Genomic DNA, 20,911 nt, shown 5'->3' with positions numbered 1-20,911 from the left:
TCTCAAAGCTCAAATGCCACATAATAGGTGTGTAACCAGCTTCAACAGTCATTTATGGTTCTTCAGACCAACTCCAGAATTTGGATTTTAATCACATTATACAAAAGTTATATTGGAAAAAATGGACATGGTGGCAAAGGAATGGATTGCTTCACCAGTAGATTTTATTAGCAGTAAGGTGCAGTGGTCACATGTCAGCTGCTCCTAACACGGGGCAAGAGTGAGCAGAATATCTTCCCTCACAGTTTCTTTACTACAGAAATTGAACCTGCAGAGACAAAATAACAGAAAGTCAGCTTTTCCTGCTACCCGGCTGGTGTGTTGGAGCATAAAGACAGCCTCTATTCTCCCGAGTCTGAGCGAGAGCCACTCCATGTGCCCGAGAGCAGACATTGGCCAAGGGAAGACAGGCCTCTTCTGTAGAGAGGACTGAATTCTCCTTTCCAGTGCTCTCATGGCTGTGCAATAGCAGAGGGAGGCGGTGTCATTGGATGCCCCTAAAAACAGAGAGTGTTCATTTGTCATATCCTAAAAACACCTACTAAGCACTTGGCACGTCGTCAATCGATGCAACTGAAGAAAAGTAGGGTCAGCGGTATGATGAGAAATCAGCCAGAGGGATATTTCTGAGGTCCTGGTGTTACATTCACTAGGCATTCTTATTTCAATTCAATAATTGAATTGAAACTGATGAGCATTACCCATGAGACTAAACAATGCTCAGTTTGCTTGGAAGCTAATTTTCTTTAATAACGTATAGAAGCATATGTCAAGTGCCTGGCACAGACAAGGTTCTGAGAAGATGCCTTTTCTCGTCATCTTCATTTCCTTCCCTGTGGTCTGATGGCTGGAAGGTTCTCAAATAGCACATTAAAGGTTAAACACTAATCTTGATGAAGGACACAAGAGATGAAGGGCACACACACTATATATAAATAAAAGTGAGCTGAATTTTTTTGGTGGCAGTTAGCAACTTGCTGAAGTCAAATTTCCTGCCCACGAATTATGGCATTGGGCCTTCACTGAATTATCTTCTAAGGGGATGAGAGTAGTCCCCCCATCCCATCCCCACCATCAAGAGAGTAAACATATTCATTGTCCCCAACTACTCTCCTGTCCCTTTGTAATCTCTCCTTCTCATCCCCTCCTATCTCTCCTCTCCCCAGGCAACCAGTGATCTGCTGTCACACACAGTTGCTAAATGAAATCATTCTTTTTAACTTAGGGTCATGAAGCCGGATTCTCATTTTAACACATGTATCAAATAACACATACCCATCTACAAATCTCTCAAAATTATTCCCTTGAAATTCTGCTCTTTTTAGCAAAGAAACAGAAGCAATTGAGAAAGCAATTGTGACCATGATGTGGGAGAACAACTATAGATTTAACTTAAAGTAGACTTCCAGTGGGAATAGGATTACAAAAATGACGCAGCACGGCAAATCTCTTTGGATTTTTATTACTTACACTTTTCCGTCGTTTCTTTCCACCATGATATTGGACGCTCCCACTCTGGGTAGGGTTGGGTTGATCACCCGGTTGTACCAAATAAATTTAACCTTCTGCAAATCTCCAACATCCACATCAGAGTCAAATTCGTTGGAGTGAGTGCTGTCGGGGCGGAGAGTGCCCCTTGGGAGTTGAGAAGTTAATGGAAACGTTACGTGAACATACAAAAATATACACATCAATATATACATATAGGGTTCTAAAACCAGCTAACAACGCATTTCTAGTAAGGTGACGTTTGCATCCGAATGTGTTAAGTGATGCAGACAGGTATGGTAACTCAGCGGCAGGTCATTTGCCAGCAATAGCTCGTATTGCTTTAATGTCATCCTTACTTTAATAAAATTTCAAATATGTTTTGGTCACAATTCTCCCACAATTTAATAAGTGATGACATCATCATATCGCCTTTTCCTGGTTGTTTTGTGGGCAGGATACTTATTTACTGATTATAAACCAGATGCCACTCATCAAAACGGACATCAGTGGTTTTCTCAGGAAACAGCAGAGAAAAAAAAAATTCCGAAACAGAAATGTATTCTGAAATGCATTAAGGTGCAAGGTAAAACAAACAGCTTAGAGTAATATTTCACTCACTTGAAAATTTCATACTGTTTAGAATTCCCTTTATTTCCAAACAAAGTCACTAGCACGTGTCCTGTAACCTTCCTTCCAGACAGCGTGACAGCTACCTTATACCTCCAACCTGCACAGGGTGAAAATATTTGCAAAATGTCAGCTTGTGCAGAAGATATTCTGAAAACAGGCTTAATTGGATGCCACTGCTGCTGAATTTTGAGTAATTTATATATAGCATTGGTTTTTTTTAAATTATTTATTCATTTACTTTGAGAGAGAGAGAAAGCATGGGTGGGGGGGGGGACAGATAGAGAGGAAGGGAGAGAGAATCCCAAGCAGGCTCCACACTGTCAGCACTGAGCCTGACACAGGGCAGATCTCACCAACCTTGAGATCATGACCTGAGCCGAAATCAATAGATGGATGCTTAACCAACTGAGCCACCCAGGTGACTCAGTAGTGGCCGTTTCTAAGCAGATAGATACTCCTTTATCTAAATGTTCAGAAGACAGATGTGGGGGCAGGGCAGGAGTACAGAATCATTCCAAAATCAAGAAATTTCAAGTAAATGTAAGTAAGTCATATATTTTGCTTCCAATTTCTTGACCTAGCAATTTATTTTTGAATATTCTAAGAACTTTATGTTAAAAGAAAGCGGGAAAATAGTAGAGTGTGACATTTTCATCAATTCCTTTTCACAGGTCTAAGTTGTCTACACTTATTTAAAAAATTCTATAATTCAGCTTTCCATTGCCATTGGAAATGTATTAAGTTATGGTAACCACGCTATGGTACCAGTCCATACTTAACTAGCAGTTTATGCCATTTAGAGCTAGCCTGGGTCAAACTGAGGAGAGGATTAAACTTTAGTTTTTACAGTGTGGCCAACCCCACTGGCTCCAACAGTTTTCTTCCTCTGTGACCCAGGAAGGAAACCTGGGGGCTGTCCCCATGCCTTACCATCCCTGCACCTTCTAATTCTTATCACCCATGGAGGCTACCTCCCTAAACAGCTCTTCGATCTGGCAACTCCCTTCTATTCCCACAATCTCTGCCACCTCTCTCCTGGATTACTTTTCTGCTTGTACAAAACCTCAGAATTTTCTTTAGTGAAACTTGGAAGAGTCTGGAGCAGAAGAAGCCCCCTGAATTCAGCACCAGAATCGAATATGAAGGAATCAATCTTGGTATCATTTTTAGTTCAGGCCCCCAAAACTCTGTTCTGTTGCCCCCGTTGAGCCCGAGTTACACTGAACATGACAGCTTTTGAATATTTTTCCATGTTTGGGAAGAGTGTTTCCAACTTTTCTGCAGAAGAGCAATTTCACACATTTTCACCAAACATGATAAAATACAGAGCATTAAGGATTTAAGGCAAATATAGTAGAGACTTACGGGCAAAGTTGGTGGCATCACCAGTGTTTAGATAAAATATCTGGCCCACTCCGTTTGTTTTTCCAGGAAATCTGTCAGCATAATGACCCATCTGTGGGCAGCCTTCACTGGGGCAGGGGAAGCACTTGTTCTAGGGGAAATTAACAAATGATGAATGAAGCGCAGCCTCTTTTTCCACGTGTTATTGCAATTCAAACATTCTAAAGCCAATTCTGTACTGATGGCAAAAGAAGATTTTCATAGTATCTCAGCAAAGGTTAAAAAGCATTTCATTAGTTACAATGATAAACCAGTGGTTTTACTGTTCAATGACACGATACTAACAAAAATATTATAGAAATCATACGAAAAGGGAATTTAGATATGTATTTCTACATATATTTTAATCTTGTCTCTTGCCTTTGTAAGTTGCTCAAGTGGCCCCCAAGACATCCATCTGCCTCCAGGGGTTAGAATTTATTTTAGAAAGATTGCAAAAGAAAGAGCAGAGGGGATGAGGAGCTCTGATATGCAAAATCGGGCCCATTAGTAGGATGAAAGGCTCAAAAGTCAGGTTTTTCTCAAAATTTTTAGCTTCCACTTAGCATGTTAAGGTCTGAAGGATTCAGATCTAAGAGTTTTCCCAATGTGAACAGAAAATGCCCCAGTTGGCCTTTAAGTCGTAGCTGTGAGGTTGGGGTGTGGAGAAGATATATATCACATAGAAAAATGTCCTCTTTCTGGGTCAAGGAATTATGGGAAAAAAAGGGAGAGGGAGAGACACAATGGGAGAGACAAACAGCACAATTTCTGCTATGGAGGGGCAAGCCTGCTCCACAATGGAGGCGAGGGGCAGTCTCTTGGATCAATGAACCAGATGGGGACTGGGCCAGAGTCGGGGTCTGCATCCAGCAAAAACTAAGGGGAGACTGAGCCAGTCAGGAAGAAATGGCCAGAGCTATCTGGGGAAGTTGGCCAAACCAGAAGAGTGTATGTGCTGAGACATTATCTGCAGACACCAGCCACGTGCTCATCAAAAATGCAGACCCCCAAGTTCTCCCCTCTGCCTTGCACACACAATGACCACCACCCCCGTGATCACTGTGCCAATACCAGCTTGGGGAGAAACTGATGAAGGGGTCCAAAGGCTGGGATATATGCAAAACTGGTAACATTTCCTTTTCTTTTTTTAAAGTATTTATTTATTTTTAATGTTTTTATTTCTTTTTGAGAGAGAGACAGAGTACAAGCAGGGGAGGGCAGAGAGAGAGAGGGAGACACAGAATCCGAAGCAGACTCCAGGCTCTGAGCTGTCAGCACAGAGCCTGACATGGGGCTTGAACTCATGAACCACGAGATCATGACCAAAGTCAGACGCTTTAATGGACTGAGCCACCCAGGTGCTCCAACTGATAACAATTTCTTACAGAAGTGTCTGAGTGGGATGCCTGGGTGGCTCAGTAGGTGAAGTGGCTGACTCTCAATTTCAGCTCAGCTCATGATCTCCTGGTCTTGAGAGCCCCATGTTGGACTCGGTGCTGGGTGTGGAACCTACTTAAAATTCTCTCTTCCTCTCCCTCTCCCCCTGTCCTTTCCCTGCTAGCATGCACACTTCATGCACACATTCTCTCTCTCTCCCTGCCATCGTCAAAAAAAAAAAAAAAAAAAAAAAGTGTATGAGCATCACTTAAAAGGTCTAAATATATTACTGAATCAGACTAAATTTTAACTGAATGAAACCTAAAGCTTCTTTGCTTGTTTTACCATTACCTAGAGATTGGGGATTTGGGAACAAGATAAAAACAAAGCTAGACCAAAGAAGGGGTTGGTGTTCTTGCGTGCATAAGCTATACTACAAGTAAAACATGCATCTCACATATACATATAGCCAACATTTGTTGAATGCTAATTATTATATTTTAGATTCTGGGCTAAGCAATTAAAACATATCATCTCATAAAATCCTCCCACAAAACCTATGGAGTCTCCCATTATTATTGCATTTAGAAATGAAAAAACTGCCTTAGGTTAAGAATTTTGTTCAAATCATTCAACCATTTAATAGTGAAATCAGGTTTCAGACCCTTTCTCTTCATCACGAAGTTATACATCCTTTGTAACTATGACTTCACCTGGTATGTTACTTAAAATTTTATTTATTAAATGACATGGATCACATATTTTTCCTTGAAAAAATTTATAGTGAAAAGAAGAGCAATAAAAAATAACAGGCAAAGGGCACCTGGGTGGCTCAGTCAGTTAGGCATCTGACTTCAGCTAAAGTCATAATCTCACAGTTCGTGAGTTTGAGCCTTGCATCGGGTTCTGTGCTGACAGCTCAGAGCCTGGAGCTGGCTTCAGATTCTGTGTTTCTCTCTCTCTCTCTGCCCCTCCCCCCCTCATGCTCTCTGTCTGTCTCTTAAAAATGAATAAGTGTTAAAAAAATAACAGGCAATAGATATATCACTTTCAAGATCACATTTAAGGTTTTTAACCCAGATGTCTAGCGAATACCAAACAAGATGAAAACTCAAAATCAAGCAAAGAAACAAAAAACTTGACAATTATAAGGTTGCAAAGAAATATCCACATGCCCATAATGATATAGTTTTATAGGATCAGCATTTAAGACAAGTTTTCCATATGTATCGGCATCCTGGAGCCATAGCTCAGATTTCCTTAGACTACTTTTTTTTTTTTTTTTTTTTTTTTTGCTTACAATATTTCTAAGACAAGTTTGAACATTTACCTGATACATACTGGAGTGATAGAGAACAAAGTGGACATTTCAGCATATAAGCCTATTCCTCTAAAGTTCTCCAATGTCTTATCACTATTACAATAATGTCAATGTACTTCAATTAAAAATATGTATGATTAAAGGTATAAATAATGTGGCAATAATATAGTGACATTCACTGAATGCACGTCGTGTCCAGTGAACCATACGTCATGAAGATGTGATGGTTACAAAATTCTTCGGGTACAAAGTAGAATCTACTTACTGCAGAGAAAACACTGTAAGAGGCACAAGGGAATCCAGCAAAGCCATCGGGGTTAAGGATGCTGTCAGAGTAATACTTGTAGCTTCTTAAGTGATTACAGGCCACAAAGTCACGAGTCCCTTGGAAATCAGAAATGATTTACACATCAGCAACAGATTTTATTTTTCCAATGTCATGATTAGAACACTGTTGTTGAGTAGATTTTTCTAATTAGTGTGAACTCATGGTGGTCACAGAACAAAATCATGGATACAGTGTATTTATGATTTGTGATGTGATCAGAAGTTAAGTACTATTGAAAAATTTAATAGTAATGCCATAGCTAAATGAAATGGAAAAATAACTTTAGAAGGAAAAGACTGGTCCATATAGATATAAGTACAACTTAGTAATGCATTCCCTGAATTAGATCCTTGGAAAGTTGACTACAATTACGTTTTCTTTCCTAGAGTCTCCTCATGCCCAACTTTCCTCAGTGAAAAGACCATATTTTGTGTTAAAAGTCCTTCATTACAGAAAATGTGAGACCTGTACCAAAATATTTAGCAAATTTAGTAAAATGAAATACAAATGTTCCCCTAGGAAAATCTCTTCATGTCCATAATGGTTTTTACCTTCCCAGATCCCATCTATGTCAACGATCTGAGAGAGAATGTTCTTCCGACATCCGGGCATTTCTTTTCCTCCATTTGGAAAGAAATCTAGATGGCCTACAGTTTGGCTCATTCCAAACCCTGAGGAATTTTAAAATATGAGAAAGTTCATGTTACTGTATAGAGTCAAAATGCTCTAAAACACTCTACTGTATAGAGTTAGTAAACACTCATGGAGGATGAATTGCAGAACTCACCCATGTTGGGGATTATAGGGGCAGCGTCTGTGTGAATTACATCCACAAACAGGGCATCGCTGGGGTCCAATCGGACTAAGTCGGGAGTGCCCTCAAAGCAAGGTTCAGCTGGATCCAACCCTAAAGTAGATAGGATGTGTCATGTTAATATCAGTGTATGCATTCACCTTTCTTTGTTAATTACCTACCCAAGTGCAAGCATTGGTGGGAACCATGACTTATTTATGGAAAGAGATAAGGTAGTTCTTCCCTACCTTATCATCTTCTTCCACTTTCTGTGTCTAATTCACTATTCAAATTATAGCAAATTTTTCTCAAACCATGAAATTTGGCTCTCCTTATGGATGTTTAGTCACTGGGACAATCCAGGCCACTAGCAACAGTTATAGGGAAAGAGCTAGACTCTGGGAGACATGAGACTCCTAAAAGCTGTTCAGGCTAAAAGAAGTCTCCCCTTCCCCACCTGCCCCACTCTCCTGTAAAATCCTATAAAGGCAAGGACTTCTGTATTCATGGTCACCAGGACCACAACTTCACAAAGTGCCTGGCTGAGTAGGCTCTTGTAAACAGTCATGGACCACGAGAAAGAATGTTCTCTCCAGCAAATTAATGATAGACATCTGGATGCCCCCACCAATGCAAACATGAACGATTTGCCCAAGGTATTAAAAAAAAGAATCAGAAGGTTGGAGAGAGAGTGCAAAGATGGAAAAGAAAAGTGACTGCTCCCTGAAATAGTCATCTCTCATATCCAGGATAGCAAAGTCTTTCCTATAAACTTACAAGGTCGTTTTAGGGCTGAGTATACAACATGTGGTGCCATTGGCCAGAAGCAATCAGTCTGAGATTCGTGGAATATTTTTTATCTAACTAGCAGCCTGCAGGACTGATCAGCCTGTCCTAACCACCTGTATCCTATAACTCTTAGCTCAGGGTGGGTGAGGATTATGCTAATTATCAATTGCTATCAAAGCATAATATAATACATTATATATTTTGAGCTCTTTAGATTTAATTCTATTTATTATTTATTTTGTTATTTATTCTCTTTATTCTAGTCACGAGACTTGTCCTTTGTGAAGGCCTGAAAACAGGAAAAGAGATGTGAATAAGACTTCCCGATGTTCTTAATTCAAATTTTAGTCATATACACACACACACACACACACACACACACATATATATACACACACACACACACATATATATATATACACACACACACACACATATATATATATGTATATATACGTGTATATATATATATATATATATATATATATATATACATACACACATACATATGTTAAACAGATGGGGGCACTTGCGTAACTCAGTTAGTTAAGTGTCCAGCTCTTGATTTTGGCTCAGGCCATGATCTCATGTTTGTAAGTTTGAGCCCCGAGTTGGGCTCCATGCTGGGCATGAAGCCTGCTTAAGATTCTCTCTCTCCCTCTCCCTTTGCCCCTCCCCTGATTTCTCTCTCAAAAAAATAAAAAACAAAACAAAACAAAACAAACAAACAAAAAACCAGGGGTCTGTAGACCAAAGATGAATATTAGTAAAAAATTCGCTAGTCCTCAGAACATACTGATTCCCGATCATGTGGCCCAATTCAGAAAATGCCAAACTGCCATCCGTTTAGACCCCATGTAGGCAACACTTAGTCCGATTTTTCAGCTTTTACTGTTTGACCAACCTGTGATTCGCCCAACCGTCCCATTGATCCTCCTTCCTGCCTCTCCAGCTGCGTGGGCACCCAGACTGTGGCCAATGATGTGGACTTCGGAAGGTGAGTACCCAAATGCTGACTGTTGGAAAGAAAACGTCTTCAGAATGTTTTCAAATATATCAAAACTCAAGATGGCCACAGAAGAAGATCCCCTCAAAACTTGAGTTTTAAGAAGACATACTGCCCCTTCAAAGCAACTGATTTTCACGGACTTTTCCCCCCCAGTTATAACAGAATATGGCAATGGTTTAACATTTAAACTGGTGGAAGTAGGAATCTCTGTTCTTTTACTATGTAGAGGAAATCCTTGCCAGGTATAAGGAATTGTTACCCAGTGGTGCTGAAGCAAGTATTCAGGTTAGAAAATAATAATAAAAGCATTTACTTAAGCAAATTCCAGGTTAACATTTTTTAAGGTTTTTTGTTACCAAATTAGATTAGCTTGCTGTCATTGTGCTTCTGTTAAAAACATAAAAAAACAAAAACAAAAACAAGATAGTTTAACCTTAAGGTTGACGTTATCATGCCAACTTGTTTTAATAACTGATAAAATTCAAAGAAATGCTGGTGGGATCCAATAGAAACAGCCTACCTGGTTGCTGAAAGAACTAGTTTATTGACTTTAATAGGGATAGAAGCCCAAATCTAGACTGACTGATTGATTGATGGATATTGTGTATTTCTTTTCAACCATGGGGAAAGCCGAATCTCAATAGAGAAATGTCTTTCATAATTATCATACCTACAGCATTTTTTTTCTTTTTTTTTGAAGGAGAATCCCAGAGAGCAATGTGGATGGGCTTTTATATAACTTGGAGGTAGTTACCTGAAGAACTTCAACAAAATATGCCAATTCTGCCCCCACAATCCGGATGTTCTGTGAGGCCTGAGTGTAACCGGTTTTGGAGCCACTTTTCCAGTCCACACAGATGCAGTTCACACTTTCCACTGTAAACAAGTTCTGATGGAACAGACACAATAAATGGGTGAATGATTGGGGATGTTTGTTAATTAATAACACATTTGAGAATGAGGGTAAATTCCCTTCTCGACCTGTACAAGATCAAGCTTGTTTTTAACCCCAAAACAACAAACACAACTTCTAGTCTGTTATGGTTATGAAATTCCTTTTATTTTTTTCTGTTTATTTATTTTTCATTTATTTTATTTTATTTCATTTTTATTAATATAATTTACTGACAAATTGGTTTCCATACAACACCCAGTGCTCATCCCAACAAGTTGAAATTTAAAGTTTAACATGTACTCTGGGGTGCCTGGGTGATTTAGTTGGTTAAGCGTCCAACTTTGGCTCAGGTCATGATCTTGTGGTTTATGGGTTCAAGCCCAGGGTCAGGATCTGTGCTGACAGCTCAGAGCCTGGAGCCTGCTTTGGATTCCCTCTCTCTCTCTCTCTCTCTCTCTCTGTCTCTGTCCCTCCCCCACTCATGCTCTCTCTCTCTCAAAAATAAATAATATATAAAAAAAAGTTTAACATGTGCTCCAAATTGAAGGTTTGGCCATAATGGGAACTGGATTCTTGGGATATCTACTGTAACACATAAATAGACATTTGCTGCAAGAAGAAATGTATAAAATGTGGTACAGTGGATTGTCTCATTAGATCATCATAAATGTCATAAGCCTACATTGTCCCTAATTAAAATGCGCCCCATGACATTGCTTGTTTTGTTCACTGCTATATCCTCAGGGCCTCAAATAGTTCCTGGCACACAGTGGGTGTTCAATAAATATTTATTGGACTAATGAATAAATGAAAGCCTATGTTAGGACCCTTTTAAATAAATATACTGACAGAAAATGAGTAAGCTTTTCCATGATGGAAAGACTAATCAAAGTTTCTGGATGAACATATTTTATTATACATCACTGAAGAGTTATTTCACATAAAAGCATAACCCACCAGATATCTACTGGAAGCCTTGTCTGATGGGGGTCAATGATAGTTTCATGAATGTTAGATCTGGCAGGAATTTTGTCTGTTTGGGTGTATGTATGTTTATACATATCCTCACCTTTTCTTCAAGCACACTTTCGGAAGAATAAAGCAATTTTATAAATCATCTCCAATTATTTTATTTTACAGATAGAAATATCCAAAGAGGGAAAATAGTTTGCTAATGTCACAGTTAGCTAAGTAAAGAGTTAGAACTAGAGTCTAGGACCTTTAATCTTCTAGGTTTTATTTTAAATTTATTTATTTTGAGAAAGAGAGAGAGAGAGCAGGGGAGGGGCAGAGAGAGAGGGAGAGAGAATTCCAAGTAGGCTCTGCACTGTTGGCGCAGAGCCCAATATGGGGCTCGAACTCACGAACCGCAAGATCATGACCTGAGCTGAAACCAAGAGTCGTATGCTCAACCGACTCAGCCACCCAGGTGCCCCAACTTTGTAGTTTAATCCACTTACTTCTCCATCCTAAAGCAACCATTTTGTCAGAGCCAAAGCATGCAAGAAAAATAAATCTGCTTTTGGGATTTTGGAAATAAATTGTATACCCCTATCTAAAAATTTACATCCCCTTTGAGCTAAGAATCGTAGTCTTTTTCCTTCCCTGTTGTATAAAAATCTATTACTACCCTCTCCCGAGTAATCATCAGCTTTAAATTATTTTAGAAGACAAATTAAGGTTTTACTATTTTTGAACTTGTGACATGAAGCTCATTAATTTTGGCTATCGTCAGGATCAGCAGATAGTCTCTAGAGTTGACTCAATCCAGCCTTTGGCTTGAGTCATAGGTAGGTCTGAAATTAAGAGTGTTCAGGAAAACCTTTGTGTCTTTTTTTTTAGACCTATGAAGAAATAACTGCACCTGTGCACCACGCTGGCCACAGAAGCTTGTTGAATAAATGAATCAATGATAATGTTTCTCAAGCACTAGCAGTTGCTAGGAAAAATTGTTCTCTTTGATTTTCTGTCTTTTAATTCTTCATTATAACGAGGAACATAGCCAAAGACAAATTAAAGAAAATTGGATCACTACTGTTGAAACAACAGAAGCTGTCAATGAAAACATACAGAATTTTCCTAGATACTGCTACCATAGGAGATCAAAGAGTAGCAAGTGAAAATCAAAGGAAAACAATTAGTTTGGGCAAAATAAGTTATCTTAGTTCTTCAAATGGAAATTAAAGCCTCTTGAAAAAAATTAAAAGTTATTGAAAATACAACTAATATTGCATCAGTATGGCAACATTCCTTGCTAAAATTTTGAAATATCTCTGTATTAGTTATTAAATAGCTACTACACAGAGCCACCAATGCTTGCCAACCTTGCTGCCCTGACTGTTCCAGGTCCCTTCTACCCCTCTACCACCTCCTGGACCTTACCTGGAATCCCCAGGCCCAGAAGAGTCAGGTGATCCTCTGGTGTCATAGTGGCTAGCATTTGTCCTGATTGGTTGGGGGCTGTGCCTTCCTCATTGTTAATCATCAGTCTAGAAGCAGCCTTCCCTTCATTGATTACCATATCTTACCTTGCATATTTTGGACAACCAGTTTTCTTCTCCCTTGTCTATGAATCCATGAATAATGAAGCGGGTTTTTCTGTTTGCTTTGAAATTAGAGCTCATGATAGTTGATGCATTTGCAATAATTTCCTATTTTGAGAAGAAAAGTGTTTAATGCCAAGTTTCTTATAGCGTCCAATAGAACCATTTGTACACAGAGAGAGATGATGAGTAGGAAAAGACCGCCAAGACTTGAGATCCTTGTGAATATGGATTCTCCTATTACAGGCAAGCTATTTGCAACCATCATCAAGTCACTACTTTCCAGACATCATAACATTTCTGCAGTTGCTTTAGTCAGGATAAACATGTGCTATAACATCGATGTAGGGATCTTGTCTTCATGCAATGGATGGCTTTGCTGTGTGTGTGTGTGTGTGTGTGTGTGTGTGTGTGTCTGTGTCTGTGTGTGTGCCTGTGCGTGTCTGTGTGTGTGTAATGTTGGGAGATTATATATGATATTAGGAGAGTTTATATATACATATATATGTGTGTGTGTATACACATGTATATAACAATATTTAGAATATTTACTAAATGGCAACATAAAGGTAGGATAAGAATGACATTAATTTCCAATCAAGACAGAGTAGCTGAATGGATTAAAAAAATAAGACCAGTCTATATGCTGTCTACTAGATCATTTTAGGTCATTTCATATCTAAAGACACTTGCAGACTAAAAATGTAGGGATGGAAAAAGATATTTTAAGTAAATGGAAACAAAAAGAAAGCTGGAGTAGCAATACTTATATGAGACAAAATAGACTTTAAGACAAAGTCTGTAAGAATAAACAAAGAAGGGCTTTACATAAAGATAAAAGACCTATTAAATAAGAAGATATAGCACTTGGAAATATTTAATCACTCAACATAGCAACACCTAATTATATAAAGCAAATATTAATAGATGCAAAGGAAGAAATTTAAAGTAACACAAAAATAGCTGGGAATTTTAACATCTTATTTACATCAATGGATAGATCATCTAACAGAAAATCAATAAGGAAAGAGTGGTCTTAAACAACACATTAGAACAGATGGACTTAACATATATTTATAGGACATTCTATCCAAAAATAGCAGAATACACATTCTTCTCAAGTGCACATGGACATTCTCCAGAATAAGGCACATGTTAGGCCACAAAACAAGCCTTGATAAATTTAAGAAGATTGAAATCATATCAAGCATATTTTCTGACCACATTGATATGAAACTAGAAATCAATTACAAGAAGAAAAGTGAAAAAAACCACAGACATGTGGAGACTAAACTATGTGGCACCAAGGGGTCAAGGAACAGTCAAGGAAGAAATCAAAGATGTAGTAAAAAACATATCTTGAGACAAATAAAAATGTAAATGCAATGTTCAAATATCTATGGGATACAGAAAAGAAATTCTAAGAGGGAAGTTTACAGTGAGACAGGCCCACATTAAGAAATAAAAAAAAGCTCAGTAAACAACCTAACCACACACTAGATAACTGAAAACCTAGAAAAAGAAGAACAAACAAAGCCTAAAGTTAGTAGAATGAAGGAGATAATAAAGATCAGAGTGGAAATAAATGCAATAGAGACTTAAAAATACAATAGAAAAATAATAAAACTAAAAGCTGTTTCCTTGAAAGATAAATAAAAATGATGAACTTTTAGCTGGACTCTTCTCTTCCAGAAAAAAACAGAGGGCCAATAAATAAAATGAGAAACGAAAAAGAAGTTACAACTGATACCATAGAAATATAAAGGATCATAGGAAACTATTAGTAACAGTTATATACAACAGATTGGACAACCTGGAATAAATGAATAAATTCTTGGAAGCATACAATCTTTCAAGACTAAATCAGAAAGAAATATAAAATCTGAACAGACTGATTACTAATAAGGAGATTGAATTAGTAATTAAACTCTCAACGAACAAAAGTCCAGGACCAGACAGTTTCACAGGTGACTTCTACCAAACGTTTAAAAATAAGACTTAATACCCATCTTTCTCAGACTATTAAAAAATTGAAGAGGAAAGGAGGCTCTGAACTCCTTCTATGAGATCAGCATTATTCTAATACAAAAACCAGACAGATACTACAAAAAGATTACAAGCCAATATTCCTGATAAACATAGATGTAAAAATCCTTGACAAAATATTAGCAAACTGAATTCAACAATACATTAAAAGGATCACGTAACATGATCAAGTGGGATTTATTCCAGGGATGCAAGGATGGTTCAATATCCACACATCAATCAATGTGATACACCACATTAACAAAACGAAGAATAAAAATCAAATGATCATCTCAATGGATGCAGAAAAAGCATTTCACAAAATTCAACTTCCATTTATGATAAAACCTCAATAAATTGGACACAGAGAGATGTGTCTCACCAGAATAAAAGACATATATGACAAACCCACAGCTAACATCATACTGAACAATGAAAAGCTGAAGGCTTCCCCCTGCCCCCAAAATAGGAACAAAACAAAGGTGCCCACTTTTGCCATTTTTATTCAACATAATATTGGAAGTTCTACCCACAGCATTTAGGCAAAAGTAAATAAATAAATAAATAAATAAATAAAGTCATTCAGATTGGAAAGGAAGAAGTAAAATTGTCACAATTTGTAGATGACAGGATACTATATATAGAAAACCCTAAAGCCTCCACCAAAAAACTGTTAGAACTAAAAAATGAATTAAGTGAAGTTGCAGGATACAAAGTCAATTTACAGAAATCTGTTGCATTTCTTCTTATTATTTATTTTTATAATTTATTCTGAGAGACAGAGAGAGAGGGAGAATGCAAGTGGAGGAGACAGAGGGAAAGAGAGAGAATCTTAAGCAGACTCCACTCTCAATGCAGAGCCTGATGCAGAGCTCAATCCACAACCCTGTGGTCATGACCTGAGCCAAAGTCATGAGTTGGTTCCTCAACCAACTGAGCCCCCCACATACCCCAATCTATTACATTTCTACACATTAATAACAAACTATCAGAAAGAGACATTAAGAAAGCAATCTCATTTGTGATTGCATCAAAAAGAATAAAATACCTAGGAATAAATTTAACCAAGGAAGTGAAAGATCTGTCCTCTGAACAATGACACTGATTAAAGAAATTGAAGGCAACATAAATAAATGGAAAGATTACCTTGCTCATTGATTGGAAGAAGTAATATTGTTAAAATGTTCATGCTACCCAAAGCAATATACAGATTCAATGCAATCTCTACAAAAAAAATCAATGGCATTTTTCATATAACTGGAACAAATAATCCTAAAATTTGTATGGAACCTCAAAAGACCCTGCATAGCCAAAGCAATCTTGAGAAAGAAGAACAAAGTTGTGTCACACTCTTGATTTCAAACTACACTACAAAGCTAGAGTAATCAAAACATTATGGTTCTGGCACAAATACAGAAAAATAGGTAATGGCACAGAACAGAGAGCCCAGGAATAAACTCACACTTCTATGGTTAATTAATCTACAACAAAGAAGGCAAGAATATATAGTGAGGCAAAGACAGTCTCTTCAATAAATGGTGTGGGACAGCCACATGCAAAAGAATGAAACTGGAACACTTTATTACACCATATACAATAATAAACTCAAGACAAAATGTATGACCTGAAACCATAGCACTCCTAGAAGAAAACATAGGCTGTAAGTTCTTTGACATCAACCTTAGCAATATTTTTTGGATCTGTCTCCTCAGACAAGAACAGTGAAAGCAAAAATAAAAAAGTGGGACTACATCAGATTAAAAAGACTGTGTACAACAAAGGAAACCATTGACAAAATGAAAAAGCAATCTACTGAATGGGAGAAGATATTTGCCAATGATATATCTAATAAGGGGTTAACATCCAAAATATATAAAGAACACATACAACTGAATATCAAAAACCAGTCAGATTAAATAATGGGCAGAGGCCTGAATAGGCATTTTTTTTTTCCAAAACAAGACATATAGATGCCAATAGGCATATGAAAAGATGCTCAACATCACTTATTATCAGGTAAATGCAAATAAAGACCATAAAGAGATACCACCTTACATCTGTAAGAATGGCTATTATCAAAAAGACAAGAATTAACAGCTGTTGGTGAGCATGTGGAAAAAAAGGAGCCCTCGTGCTCTGTTGGCAGTAATGTAAATTGGTGCAGTCGCCAATAACGAATGGTATGGAGGTTCCTCAATAAATTAAAAATAGAACTACCATATAATCCAGCAATTCCACTTCTAGATTTTTATCTGAAAAAAAAAATGAAAACACCAATTTGGGTATACATATGCATCCCTATGTTCATTGCAGTATTATTTATAATAGCCAAGATATGGAATCAACTTATATGTTCATTGATGGATGAATGGACAAAAATGGTATGTGAGATATATATATATATATAATGGAATGGTATAATGGAATAGTGCTCAGTTGTAAAAAAAAAATAATGAAAGCTTGCCATTCATGACAATATGGATAAACCTGGAGAGTATTATGCTAAGTGAAATAAGTTAGATAGAGAAGGATAAGTACCACATGATTAAACTTATATGTGAATCTAAAATACAAAACAAATGATTAAATAAAACAAAACAAAACAAGACTCATAAATACATAGAGAAAACTAAAATGGTAGCCAGAGGGGAGGGAGGGAGGGAGATGGATTAAATAGGTGAAGGGGATTAAGAGGTACAATTTTCTAGTAACAAATAAGACAGAAGGATGTAATGTACAGCATAGGGAATATAGTCAATAATATTGTAACACCTTTGTACGGTGACAGATGGTAGCTAGACTTATTGTGGTGACCCTTTTGTAACATATATATTATATATAATATACATATATATATGATATATGTATCACTATGTGATACACCTGAAATGAATACAATATTGTATGTCAATTATTCTTCAATAGAAAATAAAGTGAATCTAAATTAAAACAAAAGAGAGAATAATATCAAGTTAGTGGACTTTTTATAAATAAAATAGATAGAACTTAGTTCTGAAAACAATGAGTTCTCTTACTTCAAAGTTATTCGGGTTCTCGTTAGTGTACAGGAGGAAGCGGGTATTGACATCTTTTGGAGCCCAGGGCAATATTTTGAGGGGTCTTTGCGCAATTCCTGCCCATGGGGCATCATCGCTAAAGCAGCCAAGTCTTGGGAAGCAGATTTCTTTTCCTGTAATAACCCAGAAGCGTTTCAAGGACGTCAGTTTAATCAGAATGCTCTTTTTAATGGTCTCTCTGCCAAAATATGAGTTAAATTACATTTTGTGACATATTTACCTCCTCCATATTCCCAGACATATTCGTATCTAGGCACTCACAAAACAGCTTCAACATCCCAGGCTTCTGGTCTTCATTTCTACAATGTATGACCACCTCACTCCCCTCGTGTCTCTGTCCAGCCCTTGCTGGGACTCGGTCTAGCTTCTCAATGCAGATGTCTTCCTTGGGCCACTGGTGCCCAAGAAAAGAGCAGCCTTGTATTTCCAGGCCTTGGTAGAGAGGGGTGAGGTTTTCAATTCCTCACAGCCATCTTCTCGTGTTGGGTTTTGGGTAGAGAACTTAAGCTTCATGCAAGTGCCAGAACATTACATATATAACAATATAAGTATTTTGGTCCCCTATGTTTGAGGAGAATTTTGGATTCCTATGATGAAGAAGCTGCTCATGAATAATCAAACAGAAAGTCCATGGTTTGGCACAACTCTATGCTTGAATGCTAACCCATAAAAGAACAGCACAAAGGGAGGGATGTCCAGGAGGATTAAGTCTGGATTATAGTAGTGGTAGGAGTCGTAGCCGTTGTGAGGGAGGGCTGCATTTGCAAAACGTTACTATGTGCCAGGTACTAGGCAAGATGATTTACAGGACTACGTAAGTCTCACAGGTATCTTGCGTTAGGGGTGGTATTATATTCCCATTCTACAGATGAAGATAGTGAAGCACGCAGAGGTTAAGAATTTTGCTCAGGGTAATACACTTGTGGCTGGCAGAGCAAGGTTTCAAACCCCACACTGGACTCCCAAGTCAGGGTTGCTAGATTAGCAAATAAAAGTAAAAGTTAAATTTGAGTTTCAGGTAGACAATGAATACTTTTCAGTATAACTTTGCTACATACTCATGTATCGGAAACACTTGTCGTTTATCTGAAATTCAGATTTAACTGCATATCTTAGATTATATCTGGCAACCTTACTCCAGGTGTCTGTGCTCTCAACAGGCACCTTTCTCACTCACACCTTATCCCCTAGTGGCTCGAATTCAGCCATCACAGACTTTTTTGAAAGTGCCAAGCAAGAAATCTCTTCCAGCGCTGCATAAATATCTTTTCTTACCTACTACTGCTCCCAGCAGCAGCGATAGTGTCCAGATTAGCAGCATCTAAATAAAGTTAAAAATATGATTAAGTCTGACTAAATAGGTTTTTTTAAAAAGATTGGCGCAATTCAAGTTAAGTTAGACCTCTGGGGGAAATAAGTAAGTTCTAATAAATTAGGGCTTGGAAAACATGTTTTCCTGACTCACCATGGCAATTCCGTCAGGTTCCACACACAAGCAGATAGCGCCTTAACGGTCCTTTTATAAGCAAACCTTATCTCTTTGAGAAGTTCCATGGAAAAGGAGAGGAAGTTCCAAGTATACATTTCTGGTTCTAATCATAAATAAACCAAGAATGATAGAGCAGGTCAAGTTTTCCACAGTACTTGTGGGAAGATGAGAAAAGGGTTCATACAGACTGTTCTGTCTCAATGAGATTATATAATGCTCAGCATCACCATAATTTCATTGTAGAGAAGGTTCTAGTCTGCCCAATTCTCTGTGCTGCTCTGTGGATATGTGTGAAAGTAAATTGTTTTCACAGATTTGATAGCAGCAGTCTTGAAAACAAATACTGAAAGCTTGACAGCTTGAGCAGTTTTTGTATAACCTTGCCTTACCTTCAAAAGCATGAAATTAGGAGCAGTTCTTCAAGAGTGTTCATTACGATAGTCTATAGAACTAGTTTATTTCTCAACAATAACATGGAGAAAAGAATAAATGAACTGACAAAAGGAGATGGGGGTACTTCCAAGAGCAAAGAGGTGGAATTGGTGACCTCACCATCAAAAAAAATTACGGGTAAGACAGAAAAATAAAATCCAACTTGGAAAAAAAAATGGTCTGGGAACAATAATCTGAAAGAGAAGCATTTGATGGAAAAGAACTTAAATGTTTTCAGTTGGTGATAGATTGCCTAAAATAAATTTTAAAGCACTGTAACGGGATATCGTAATTTTGAGAGATTGGAGCCCTTCAGCATGATACCGTCACCGATATAAGCTGAATCTTATGGAATTGCCATGTTTGCAGGTCAGAAATGGTCAAATAATAATTCAGTTCACCGGCAAAGTTTACAGGTACAGAAAAAAGCAATGAAATTATTTTTGTATGAGGGAAAATTCAAAAAAGTTGGGCAAAGAGATGTTAAAATAGGAACAGAAGACACCAGGAATTCTATGGGTTGGAGTTGAGCCAAATTCCCACTGAATCCTTCTTGTCTCAGCATTCAATCCCCTCCTTAGGGATCCTTCTCCAGCCCTGATTAGGTTGGTTTCCTCATTCCCTCTAAGAACACCTCCCTTTTGAAGCTCCCTCATTTGATAACCCGTCACAATCAGTTGTGGGTGATTAAGTCTGAGAAGGATTGAATTCTCTGGGCCTTGTTGTCACTCGTCACTCAGCATCTAGCCCACTTTGTGCATAAAGCTGGCTCTAAACACACCTCTGTTGGATGGATGAACAAATGAGGAAATGAATACGAAAAGCAGTTTAGGGGTGCATGGGTGGCTTAGTCAGTTGAATGTCTGACTCTTTTGATTTTGGCTCAGGTCATGATCCCAGGGTCGTGCGATTAGCCTGGCATCGGGCTCTGTGCTGAGAGTGGAGCCCACTTAAGATTCTCTCTCCCTCTCCCTCACCCCCTCTCCCCTGCTTGTGTGCGCGCTCTCTCTAAAATAAATAAATAAATGAAATGAAATAAAAAGAAAAGCAATTTAGTTTGCGTAATTGCTCCAGAACAACTTCCCACGCAGGCTTATGATAAAGAACTATAATTTTCTGAACCTTTTTTTTTTTTTTTTTTTTTTACTCAAAACAAGCAAGAAAACAAACTAAAAAAAAAAAATGAGCCAAGGTTTACTCTGGGTTTTACTATGAAGTAAAATGCATTCTGTGTGAATTACCGAATAATTCACACCAAATTTCTAGGTTAGCATTTTAGATAGTACCAAATTCAATATAAGCTGCAGAATGAGGACTAAAAGTCAC

The 20,911-nt window shown here is 37.8% G+C and overlaps 1 protein-coding gene across 2 annotated transcripts; it reads right to left on the bottom strand.

Moving 5' to 3' along the window:
• Positions 1-180: 180 nt before the first annotated feature.
• On the bottom strand, positions 181-18,985 carry LOC102958085 (pancreatic lipase). Of its 2 annotated transcripts, none has more exons than XM_015538763.2 (12): positions 18,940-18,985; positions 17,608-17,777; positions 12,548-12,670; positions 9,879-10,013; positions 9,020-9,131; positions 7,321-7,440; positions 7,085-7,204; positions 6,471-6,589; positions 3,487-3,616; positions 2,110-2,218; positions 1,471-1,635; positions 181-268 (listed from the first exon to the last, which is right to left on the bottom strand). In XM_015538763.2, exons 1-12 carry the CDS (start codon positions 18,983-18,985, stop codon positions 205-207), a joined length of 1,413 nt encoding a protein of 470 aa, XP_015394249.1. In that variant the 3' UTR covers positions 181-204. The 2 variants fall into 2 exon arrangements, with proteins under 2 accessions (XP_015394249.1, XP_007084908.1); XM_007084846.2 differs by having other exon boundaries at positions 17,623-17,777.
• Between the last annotated feature and the right edge of the window lie 1,926 nt (positions 18,986-20,911).

Source organism: Panthera tigris, chromosome D2 (assembly GCF_018350195.1).
Source record: "Panthera tigris isolate Pti1 chromosome D2, P.tigris_Pti1_mat1.1, whole genome shotgun sequence".
NCBI classification, from domain to species: Eukaryota; Metazoa; Chordata; class Mammalia; order Carnivora; family Felidae; genus Panthera; species Panthera tigris.
This window is presented reverse-complemented; position numbering and strand designations above follow the sequence as displayed.